Raw genomic sequence first — 11,315 nt, 5'->3', positions numbered from 1 at the left:
GGCAGCTGCAGACCTGGCTTGGGCACACAGCTGCCCGTGCTGCCGAAGCTCTCGCTGCCTGGGGTGGGTGGGCAGAGAGAGGCCCGTGGCCAGGCCCAGCGGGGCAGGCGGTAAAACAAAGTTCAGCTGACCCCTGAGCATGGGTTTGAACTGCGCAGGTCCACTCATATGCGACTGTTTCCCCGACCTGTGCAGTTCGAGGGTCCGCTCCGCCGCTGGGAATCTGAGTATGCAGAGGGTCAGGGCACACACCTAGGTTGTGGGTTTGATCTCTGGTTGGGGTGCATACTAAGGGGCAACCAACAGAGGTCTTGCCCTCTCTCTAAAAAAATCAATGAGTATACACTCAGGTAAGGAGTAAAAAAAAAGTGGGGACAGAGGCTGATCTCCTGGGGTTCAGGGGTAGTTTGATGAATTACCTGCTTCACACAGGGCAGCAACCAGCACTGAAGGACACAGTAAGCGTGGCTCTGAGGGCTGCTGGGTGTTGGGGACATGGAGCCCAGAACCCAGGGCAATTGTCCTGCTGAGGGGAGCAGCCCCTGCACCCACTGGGGCCTTGGCCCCCCAGATTCCAGGGTGACCGGGGCCAAGGTGCTAAGAAGGACCACCCCACCCCACAAACTTGGCATTCTGAGAGGGGAGCACACACCACGAGGTGTCAGGGCCCCCACCAGTGTGTCTGAGCCGGTCCGGCTGACCTGGCTACACCGTGCGCCTGACACCGGCTCTGCTCTCACGCCCAAGTCAGGCTCCAAGAGGCTCACCACCTCAGCATCCACAGAAAGGGGGGCTGGAGGAAGAGGTTCTGTCTCCAAGTGGTGTCAGAGCCCCCCCCCCCCTCCGGCTGGGGCTCCTCCCACTGGGCACAGGCAGGTCTGGGCACAAGAGCGAAGCCCAAGGAAGCAGCCCAGACACAGCGAGCCTCTGGGGCTGTGGTGGTATTGAAGCATCTCAGAAGGCGCCCCTGTAGCAGTGGTGTGCGGGGCGGGGCCCGCACAAGGGGGAGACACGGTCCGAATGGAAAGTGGTCATGGCTTTAATTCTGGCCGGGACCTGACACACGGGGGCCCGCCTGCCCCACCCTGCAGCATGATCGTTTACAAAAGTAAGTATGAAAAAAGCAGCAAGTCTTTAGTGATCGTGGAATTATCTGACAGTTGTTAAATGTGTTTAAGCATCTGGCATATCTCCTACGTCGCACCAGAGTTCGGAAGCACTTGGTTTGGTCTTGGAGGGGAAATGGGAGAAGGGCCCAGCCCTGAGTGTCTGGCCGGAGCCGAAGGCCAGTCTGCCCCCACCCCTCACATTTCTGAGTCTGCGTACATCCCATTGATTAAATAGTCCACCTGCGTGTAGCCCTTCTTCTTGTAGCTCTCGTAGGCTTGCAGGGCAAATAGAACCAACACCGTGACAAAAAGGGTCACACCGAGCAAGAGCACGGCCAGGAGGGCACTCCTGTTTACCGGGGACAGGGGCAGGGGGTTGGTGGTGACCACCAGGTACTGGCCTTGGGTGCTGAGCTGGCACGAGTCTGTGGTTGGCACCTTAGGGTCCCCTGAGCTCCCGGGTGTCGGGCTGTTGGAAGCAGTACCACCTGTGGCCTCAGGCTGCACCTGCTCCTGCGTGGGGAGTGTGCCTGGGCCTGTGCCCCCCTGGGGAGATGGAGCAGGGCTTGGCGGTGTCGTGGGAGACAGAGGCTCCACCATAGGGGTCCAGCTGGTGCGAGGCACAGAAGTTGGCACTGTGCTGGCAGCTGACCCCTCAGCTTGTGTCTTGATGGCTGTCACCACTGTGGTGGACGCAGAAGCTACAGAGGAGAGGGTGGACCCCGTGGCTGTGTTCACGAGGGATGGGGTAGGACTACTTGCTTTGTCTGCCACCGGTTGGGCAGTCGACGCCTGGATGGTGGGGCCTCGTATGGACTCGTTGGGTGCGTGGGGACCCACGGGGAGCAGGGGGCTGGCTGTGGAGGGGCTGGGTGTGCGCTTGGCAAGGCCCTGTGTGCCCAGGGGGCTATCCGCCCTTACCGAGGCGGCAGCAGCCGTCTGAGCGCTGGAGGCCAGCGGCATTGGGGGGTCAGTTCCCGGAGACGTGCCGCTGCTAGGCGCCTGGGTGTGGGCGGTGCTGAGCGTGGTTGTGGAGGACGGAGCTGGCCGAGTGGACGTCGGGGAGGCCGGTGTGGGCCACCTGGAGGCCGGGAGGTCAGGGCCACCTGCCACAGCTGCCGGGGTGCCCACATCTGTCCTGTGTGTTCTCCCAGCTGTGATCACAAGAGAGCTGCGGTTGGCTCCCAGAGTCCCTCCGGCTGACGTGACGGGAGAGGGTGGCGTCATTCGGGCGGACGTTGTGTTGAAGACACTCTCCGCTGCTTCCCTGGGTACGCCTTCCGGGACCACGCTGTCGTGTGTCAGGTTGAGGGCTGGGGACCCTTGAAGTGAGGAAGGAGAGAAAAAGACACGTTCATGGGCCTGACTGGCCAGCTGCTGGCGGCATCGTGGTGCCGTCTCCAGCCCGGGGCGAGGAGGACGGCCCATGCGCACAGCCCCCCGACCTGGTGGCATGCCTCCATCCACCCGCAGCCCACCGCAGAGGCACCTGCACTGTGCCTGTGAAACCGCTCTGCCCTCTCGGAGCCTCGAGACCATGGAAGGCTTAAGAGCTTCACATTTTGATCCAATTCCCAAAACAGCAGACAGAGCGCAGTCTCACATGACAGGCGTGATTCACCATTAAACCCCTCAAACACACCCTGGCTTGCAAAGCGGATAGACTGTGGCCCAGAAATCTCCACTGTGGAAGGGTTCTTGGCTTTGCTGAGAATTCCTGTCAGAGCGGAAGTGCTGCTGAGAGTCTGAGGTCTGAGTGAGTGAATCCCCAGTGAAGACCAGGCTTCTAGAGGGAAGGAGGTTTCCCAGTGCCAAGCGGGGGACCCTCTCAGGGTGCAGAGGCCTGGTCCTGTTGGGGGCTCCCCACCTGCATGGGGCCTGGAGCTCAGCCTGACAGCCCTTCTTGGCCCAGCCCTGGGGAGCCCTTCCCAGGGGGCTCGCTGACACCCCCCGGGGCAGAGGGCGCTCGAGGGCCACTGTGGGCCTGTCTGGCAGTCACCCAGCTCTCACTCACCTGGGTCCTGGGAGGCCACTAGGCGTCCAGATAAGGATAAGGAGGAAAGGCAAGCAAGCATGAGGGCAGGCCACATCTTGTGGGTGAGGCAGGGCAAGGCTGGGGCGGTCCCCGAGGCCCTGGGCCTGCCAATCTCAGGCTGCTCACGATGCCCGCTGCTTGGCTGAGGATCTGAGGTCAAGAAGGAAGGGGTTCTGGTCAGTAACACACAGCCTGGCCCAGGGCGCAGCTCTGCGCCTGTACGCAGGGCTGTGGCAGGGTCCGGTGTGCCGACCAAGCCAAGTGCCTCAACCAGGCCGGGTGCCCAGGAAGAGTGCCATGTCTCTCGACCACAGCAGCCCAGTGCGCTGACCAGTGCCTGCACCTGACGGGTTAAAGCACTTCCTGACCCGACCCCATGCGGAGTCTCAATCCCCGCGAGCACCCACAGCTCAGAGTTTGACAGAACAATGGAGAGAGGCCAAGGCATTTTCTGACACCAGGATCAGCCAAGCCCTCCCCTCCCTTTCTCCTGTGGCCTGCAGGACACGGGGCAGGCCCAGTGCACCTCTGTGCACCCTGTGCTGGCCAGCCACGCCCTTCATGCGGGCAAGGCCACTTAGCCGGGCAGCCGTTTAGCCATCATCACCACCCATCCATCTGGCCACCAATCCATCGTCCAGGATTCCGAGGCCTGCTCAGGTGCCAAGCAGCGCACTCACGACAAAAGGCAGAAGCCACACAGCTCCCTCCTCCAGGGAGCCTGCCACCCCGTGGGAGACACGGAAAGAGGTCACTGCAGGTGACATAGAGCAGGTGCGTGACTCACTGCTGGGAGGCAGGGAGGAGATGGCAGGACTCGAAGGGTAAGTTGGGGTCTGGTCCTCTGGGTGGCTGGGCGAGGATGGGGAGGACAGGGTGCTGCTGGAGCCCCGAGGAGGCACTTCATTCAGGTGGCGGTGCCAGGGGAGGTTTCCTGGGCCAGTGACACCCAGGCCATGTTCTAAAAGACGGATGGGGTCCACCTGCTGGGGGCCAGCGGGAGAAAGCTGCAGATCAGCAGGGCCAGAGGCCACGGCGCAGTGTGGTAATTCCTGGGATTAGACTGGAGCGATAGGCCACCCGGTGAGGGCGGAGTGGGTGTGAGCGCTAGAGAGAGGCCCCAGGAGGCTGTGGACCCGATAAGGGGTGCCCCTGGGAGAGACAGAGAGCAGGCTCACAGAACCCAGTAGCAGAAGCCCCACTGCCTGTGAGGGAGACAGTATGACAGCAGAAACTTCCAGAGATGCTGCCACGGCCAGGCCCCACCAGGAGTTGGCTTCCCCAGTGCACGGGGCTGACCCCACACTCACCCTGGGCCCCTCCCAAAGGTGGGCAGGCTGGGATTCCTCCCTACATAGGTGCAGTGGGGAGCTTAGGGGCCAGGTGACCTGAGTGTCCCCTTACTTCATGTCCTGCTGCTCCTGGCTGCACCCTGGTCCTGTCCTCAGCCCTGCCCAATGGCCTGAGTCCCACCTGGCCACCTGGAGACCCAGGCCCTCCCTGAAGTGGCTACTCAGTCATGTTTAGTCGCACGACTAACCACATGGGCACAGAGCTCAGGCCTGCTGGGAGTCTAAAGGCAGGTGATGGGAATGGGGCTCCCGAGCGTCCCTCCAAGGTCAGTGCTGCCTGAAGACACCCTGGGCCTTTGGCCCTCCCGCTGGGCCCTCACCGTGAAGGTCCTGTGTTCACAGGGTGTCCTGGAAGGGAGCCCCGAGGACACTGAATGGCAACGCCCTGGCCGGCCCCTCACCCCAGGATGGATGCTGGACGCTGCCACAGCTCTCTGTGGCCCTGCAGTGGGAAGAGTCATGAATGCATCGCCTCCTAGCACCCCCACATGGCCCTGATCCTCTTGCCCCACCCCCATGGCTTCCCAAAAGATCCTGATAAGCCACAAAGCTGACCCCGCCTCCAGGACTCAAACCCCGCACCACCCCTGCACAACCCAAAAGTTCCTTCACACAGCCGAGGCGGCCTTCCAAATCTGGCCCCCACCTTCCTCTCCCAGGCATGTGAAATATCTGTCGCTCCCAACCCGGAGCCTGGCTTAGCCTTTAGCCCACAAAAGTGGCCCCCGTGAGGCCTGAAGGGATGTTTACAGGTGGCCCCACAGCGGCTTTCTGCCTCCTGGGATCAGTGGGGACTGCTGTAGGGTGGCCCCAGGACCGGAAAAACCCACCTGGCACAAACCCTTCCGGAAGGCTGGCACATTCCCTGATGCCCTGAAACTTGTATCTAGTTTCATCCTGCACTTCCCTTCCAAAATCGTCTGGAGGGGCGCCTGGCCCTCACAGGTTTAGAAGGTTACTCGGCCCTACGAGCCACAGATTTGCATCTGCCTTCTAGAGAGCAAAAGCATTCGCTGTTTTGACAGGAGCGAGTGGGGGTGGGTTAGGGAGAGAAGAAACAGACACTATCATGGAGGCAAGAGCTGAAACTGGAAGGTGTGGGGCACCGAGGACTCCCCCGAGGCACTGCAGCTGGGCTCTCAGTGAATGAACGTATTTAAGCGGCTCTCCAGCCAGTCGCGGCTGCTGAAGGAATGGCCCTGTGCCAGAGCCTGAAGCTGGGGGCCACTGGGGTGGGGTGATGCGCCAGGGGCTTCCCGATCGCACCCCAGGCCCTGGGCCCTCTGGTGTCCCCCACCACAAGTCTCTAGAGCACAGCTGGCAAACATTTTCTGTAAAGAGCTAGACAGCCAATAGTTTAGACTCCGCAGGCCACGCAGCCGTGGAGGATATGTACGCGATGGGTGTGGCTACGTCCCAATAAACTTTATTTACGAACACAGGTGGCGGGCAGGACTTGGCCCACAGGCTGCAGCTCCCCAGCTGCTGCGTGAGCAATAAACTGCAGGGCTCCTGGATGCAGGCACAGGCTGATTTGATGTGCTCAACGGCCTTCCTCCTTCCCGCCTCACCCTGGAACAGACACAGACCACTTCGGCCCGGGTCCTGGGACAGCCTCTGGTCGGTGTGCTCCCCGGGCCCCTTCGGTGATGAGAAGCCTCCTCCACCCCGGCATCAGCGAGCTACTGCACACGTGAGGGGCTCCCACAAGCATTAGGCTTTGGTGACACAGGCCAAGACTCAGGTGGTGAGTGGATGAGGACCACAGACGACCAGTCGGTCCTGCCTGTCCCCACCTATGGATCATCCTCCTCGAGGACCTGTGGAGGCAGAACTTCTGACGGGAAGAGCCACAGACCAGACCCCTCCCGGATGCTGGAAGGTTCAGCGCCCTGCGCTTTGCCATCTCTCCTTTCATCTTGATGCTTCCCGAGCTTGTGGAACCCCCTCAGGGTCCCCTCTGAGCTCACTGTCCTGTCACCAAGCAGGTGGCCCTGACACTCAGGGCCTCAGACACTCACCAGAAGCAGGTGCTCAGGGCGTGATCCCGGGTTGGGCCATCTTCCTCCTCTGAGAGCTGCGGGCCTGGCACCGTGTGCTCGTCAGGGGAGGTCTGGCTTTGCAGGAGGCGAGGGCGGCTGCGGGGAGCACTCCCGGGCTGCGGCATGCTTTGTGGCACATGGGGGACACAGGCAGATGCTCCGCTCTGCTGACAGTCGCATCTAGGGTTTGAAAGGAGTAACACTCCTAGGAAAAGCACAGGGAAACCATCCGGTAAGGAGGGGGGCACCAAACAAGCAGCATTCAGCAGGCGTCACCCTGGGAGATGACACTATGGCATCAGCACCTTCAATGTCCTAGCTGCTTACGAAGCACTTTCTAGGGCCGCGTTTCTTCTACGGAAGCCATTGGACAGCAGTCCATGGACGGAGATCTACAAAGATGTTCATCATGGCATTACTTCTAATAGTAAAAAACTGGAATGATTACATAAAATATGGTCCCATCCATATGTAAAATACTATCACAGCTATTAAAAAATTACACAAATTTCAGCCTTGGCTGGGGTGGCTCAGTGGATTGAGTGCAGGCCTGCAAACCAGGCCCCCAGTAGGGGGCGCATGAGAGGTAACCACATACTGATGTTTCCTTCTCTTCTTCCCTTCCCCTCTCTCTAAACATAAATAAATAAAATCTTTTTAAAAAAAGATACAAAGTAGAAAATGAAAATTACCTGTAAATCTATTAGCCAGGGGTAACTGTTATTAACATTCTGGTATAAAAATTTTTAAAGATTTTATTTATTTATTTTTAGAGAGAGGGAGAAACATCACCGTGTGGTTGTCTCTCTAGCGCCCCCTACTGGGGGCCTGGTCCACAACCCAGGCATGTGCCCTGAGTGGGAATCCAATAGGAGACCCTTTGGTTCGCAGTCTGGCTATCAATCCCCTGAGCTACACCTGCGAGGGTTCTCTCTCTTTTTTTAAAAAAAAACAAGCGTGTCTCACTCTTGGAAAACACTTCTGAAAGGCTCCGATGAAAGAAATCAACATCTGATTTTCTTCAAGTACGTTGAGCAACCAGGCAGAGGAGGCCCAATGGATACAATTTCATCCACAAATTTTAGTAGTTTAGAGAAACATCATGAGCCACACGACAGGAGATGCATTTTTCTAGGAGCCAACCAAAACTGAGAGGAACCCAGGAGCACAGTAGCCACGTGAAGCTACGCCGGCACAAACGCTTCTCTCATTGCTGAGTAGTTAACGTGAGCTCTGGACATGAAGGAAGCCAATCACCTCCTCCAGTGGCAGATATTAGCTGGTAAGTGATGCCCAAGGACCACCGTGGCCCACTCCCTAACACAAATGCCCTCATGGGCATACATGAGCATACGTGCACAGGCACACACATAGAGCATGGAGTCACACTCGTGTGCACACACAGCTACACATGCACATATACTGCCACAGTGTGTCTATGCAGTCATACCCACGCGTGTGTGCAATCACACACATAGTTACATACACAAAGCAAGTGTACACAGGGAGCATTTCTATAAGGCTGCTTCGTGAAGCTCCACAAGTTTCTCCATTGACTTCTGCTGGATACCACTCCCTTCTGCTCATTCCCTCCCAGCCAGGGGAGCTGGTGCTCAGTCCCACAGAACCGGGAACAGGCCACCATGCAGAGTCAAGAACAAGCCCTCGTTGTGCTGTGACTTCATCTCTCTGGTATGGTCCAGCCTCCACGTTCCAACAGCATATTCAAAATGCCAACATTCACTTGTGGGGGCCTGTGCTAACCTTGTAAGTTGACTCACAATAGACAAACCATTCACAAGATTTAAAATAGTAGTTTCCCCCGCAAAACCTTTGGTGAACCTTATAAGAGGGCCTGGCCAGTTATTATCACCTGGAGAGTAGACAGATCGAGGTCTCAGACTGAGAGATGGAAAGGAAACAGAGCGCTGGGGCAGGAGGGGAGTAAGCAGGAAAGAATGAAGTCAGTATTAAGTGAGAGACCAGGGCAGATGGAAAGACAGATTAGGCTGGTGCTGAGAGTTCGTCCTTTTCAGGGGTCAGCTCCCCACAAGTTTTGCAGAGAAGAGACAGCACCCCATGCGCCAGGCAACACCCCATCAGAAAGGCAGCAGACTGTGGCTCTTGGTGTCCACTTCCTGACCCTGTTCTGGCCCTTGACTTTGTTGAGATGCCTCTCAACACCTCCCGTCTCCAATTCCTTGTGTTCCCAACCTGGGCTTGATTTTAAACTCTTTTATGAACCTATTTGTTATATGCAGGGTGCTGCATGCAAGTGACATACAATCAGACTGCAAATTGCTTCATTCCTTTTTCTGGCTTCCACAGCCTCCTGAGATCCAACACAGGGAACCCTCAGGCTTGGCAGGGACCACACTATCACCCCACGTTCCATCACTTTGGTGACATTTATCAGCAGCGACGTGAGCCCAGTCCCTACTCCACGCTGGGGCACCCATACGTACCCAGAAGTAGGGACCGCGAAAGCAAATTCAGGGCACAGCACAGACACCTATCCTGGCGGTATCGCCTGGCTGAACTTCGGTAGCAGAACCCATGTGTACAGAGACATTGTCCTGTGGTCCAAAGGATGTGTCTCTGTGGCAAAAGGGAACCTGGAGCAGTAGATACTGTCTTAATGACGTTGCTGCTTCCGGGTGTCTGGCAGTTTCAGTATCATGGTTAAATGCTGATCAAGGGTCTAGTTTTTGTTGACAATGTGGGTAACCTTGGCATTACTTTGCCTGTTAGGCAAGCCTGGCATAGAAGTGGGAAAAATCTGTATTCTAAATACTTTCCTCCCCGATTTTATTGACATTTTAGAGATGCTTCCTTTGGGGAGAAAACAAAATGTTATAGGCAAAATTTTAAATGCCATATTTATGTTTCATGGCTGCCTTTGTGGATGCTGCCTCCTCAATCTGCCTCACAGTGAAACGCACACGCTAAGCAGCCATCCAGACTCACGTGGGGGGAGATGGGCAGGTAGATGGAAAAGGACAACCCCCAACCCGCCCCGGGGTAGAAAGGGCCTGAGGGAGGTCTGGGTCACCTAAAGGGTCCACTCTTTCTGTGAGAACACTTCCTGGGGCCCAGCCTTGCCCCTGGAGGATGTTTTAGTTCCCCGCCCAAACGGGCATGTCCCAACTTCCCCATCCTCTGCTCCCAAACTGGAACAACCTGGGTGTGACCTCGCCTTCCACCTCTTGGGCTCCCACCCGTGCTCCTTTGGAGTCTCGGCCCCCAACGGACTCCTTCTGCTTCTTCCTCTCCGCCTATTCCTTGCCAGTATGGCTGAAAAAGGGACCACATACCGAACCTGAGAAGCTCAGGGGAGGCTGGCAAAGTAACCACATGGGACGGTCTGAAATGAAAAATTCCTCACTAAATGTGTACTCATGTCCTCGGCCTACGGTTTCCTCGACAAATTACCTTCGGTGAGCCTAAAATAATGTACGGCCAGAACGTCAGTCATCTCCTTTTGCAGACCCCTCAGGGCATACCCACCACCGCAGAACCCTGAGCACCTCCTGGTCATCTTGTTTCCCGAGTACAGGCCCTATGTGCTGTAAATTATGAACTATCCTGTACCCGCCAACGTAAAAGAAGTATGTGTCTCTCCGTTTCACTTTTCATTCAATCCTAGAGATTCCCCCACTTTCCCTTCTCCCGCCCCCATAAATCTATCACCAATGAATGTCGTGGAACCCTCCTTTAAGCTGCAGAAATGGCCTTCTCCAGAGCATTTTCTCAATTCCTTGAGATTTTGCTTCCCAGCAACTGTCATCGGTTTGGCTCAAATAAACTTGTAAAAACTCTTCACCGCTTTGGACGTTTCTTACTGGACACCTCCGTCCTCATCATCTGGCATTGCTTGCCCCCACTCCCGTTTCCTCCTGTCCCCCTCCTCTGCCTCTCGTGCCCCCATTCATCCTCCCGTCCTCACCTTCTCTCAGCCCCGAGCCCCTCGGGAGCCGTGACTACAGCATGTCGGAGGGCAGCGCAGGCCCCTTACCCGGGCGCAGCGGGTCTGCAGAGGCCGGGCGGCCCTCGGACGGCGAAGGTGCCCGCGGTCCGGCGTGGGGACGTGGCGGGCAGCAGGGCAGAGCAGCCCGAAGCCAAAGCGCTCGGGACAGCCGCCCCAGGTCCGCCCCGCCCAGGCCGACAGGAAGTGACGTCACTGGGAGGCGTGCCAGGGGCGGGTCAGAGCAGCCTCCCGCAGGCGCAGGGATCGGCTAGGCGGTGCCTGGCGCAGCCGGACGCGAGCCGGAAGCGAGAGGCGTGGCTTCCAAGGCCCGGCCCACCGTGGGCGCGGCCCGGAGACGTCACCCACGCGGTCGCAATTGGCTGTTCCCGACAGGACTTTGGCGGATGTGGTCCTTCCGTGGTCTTCGCCGCCTGGACGTGGGCGCCTTCTTGCAGCGACCAGAGTGCCCGGCCTGGGCAGCGTCAGCTCAGGTGTACCCCGGGGGCCCACAGGGGTCGAGCACGAGGGGTTGACCTTGCCATACTCCTGCCTTCCTCCCTCAGACTTGATCCAACCCCTGGGGGCCTGCGTTGGGCGTGGGGTGCTGGTAGTAATAGTAGGGACGGCAGCTTACAACTTGCTAAGCCTTGAGCTTGTTCAGTGATTTTCCTGCAGGTTCAGTGATTAATTACCGCAATAGTACGGTGAGCTATACTATTAGCCTCCATTTTGCAGATACAGAGACTGAGACCCACAAAATGTTTATAAATGTCAGCCCAGGGATAACAGTGGGGAATTCGAGTGTAGGGC

At 57.7% G+C, this 11,315-nt stretch overlaps 1 protein-coding gene across 3 annotated transcripts; it reads right to left on the bottom strand.

Moving 5' to 3' along the window:
• Positions 1-1,023: 1,023 nt before the first annotated feature.
• Positions 1,024-10,698, bottom strand: C5H11orf24 (chromosome 5 C11orf24 homolog). 3 transcript variants are annotated; one of them, XM_024574454.2, is made up of 4 exons: positions 10,485-10,698; positions 6,518-6,743; positions 3,124-3,294; positions 1,024-2,431 (listed from the first exon to the last, which is right to left on the bottom strand). In XM_024574454.2, the coding sequence occupies exons 3-4, from the start codon at positions 3,197-3,199 to the stop codon at positions 1,305-1,307; spliced, it is 1,203 nt and encodes a 400-aa protein (XP_024430222.2). In that variant the 5' UTR covers positions 3,200-3,294; positions 6,518-6,743; positions 10,485-10,698; the 3' UTR covers positions 1,024-1,304. The 3 variants fall into 3 exon arrangements, with proteins under 3 accessions (XP_024430222.2, XP_045039438.2, XP_024430223.2); XM_045183503.2 differs by having other exon boundaries at positions 6,518-6,718; XM_024574455.2 differs by having other exon boundaries at positions 10,554-10,698.
• Positions 10,699-11,315: the final 617 nt, after the last annotated feature.

This window comes from Desmodus rotundus, chromosome 5 (assembly GCF_022682495.2).
Source record: "Desmodus rotundus isolate HL8 chromosome 5, HLdesRot8A.1, whole genome shotgun sequence".
Taxonomy (NCBI): domain Eukaryota; kingdom Metazoa; phylum Chordata; class Mammalia; order Chiroptera; family Phyllostomidae; genus Desmodus; species Desmodus rotundus.
Note: the sequence above shows the minus strand (reverse complement) of the source record. Positions and strands in the feature narration are given on the sequence as shown.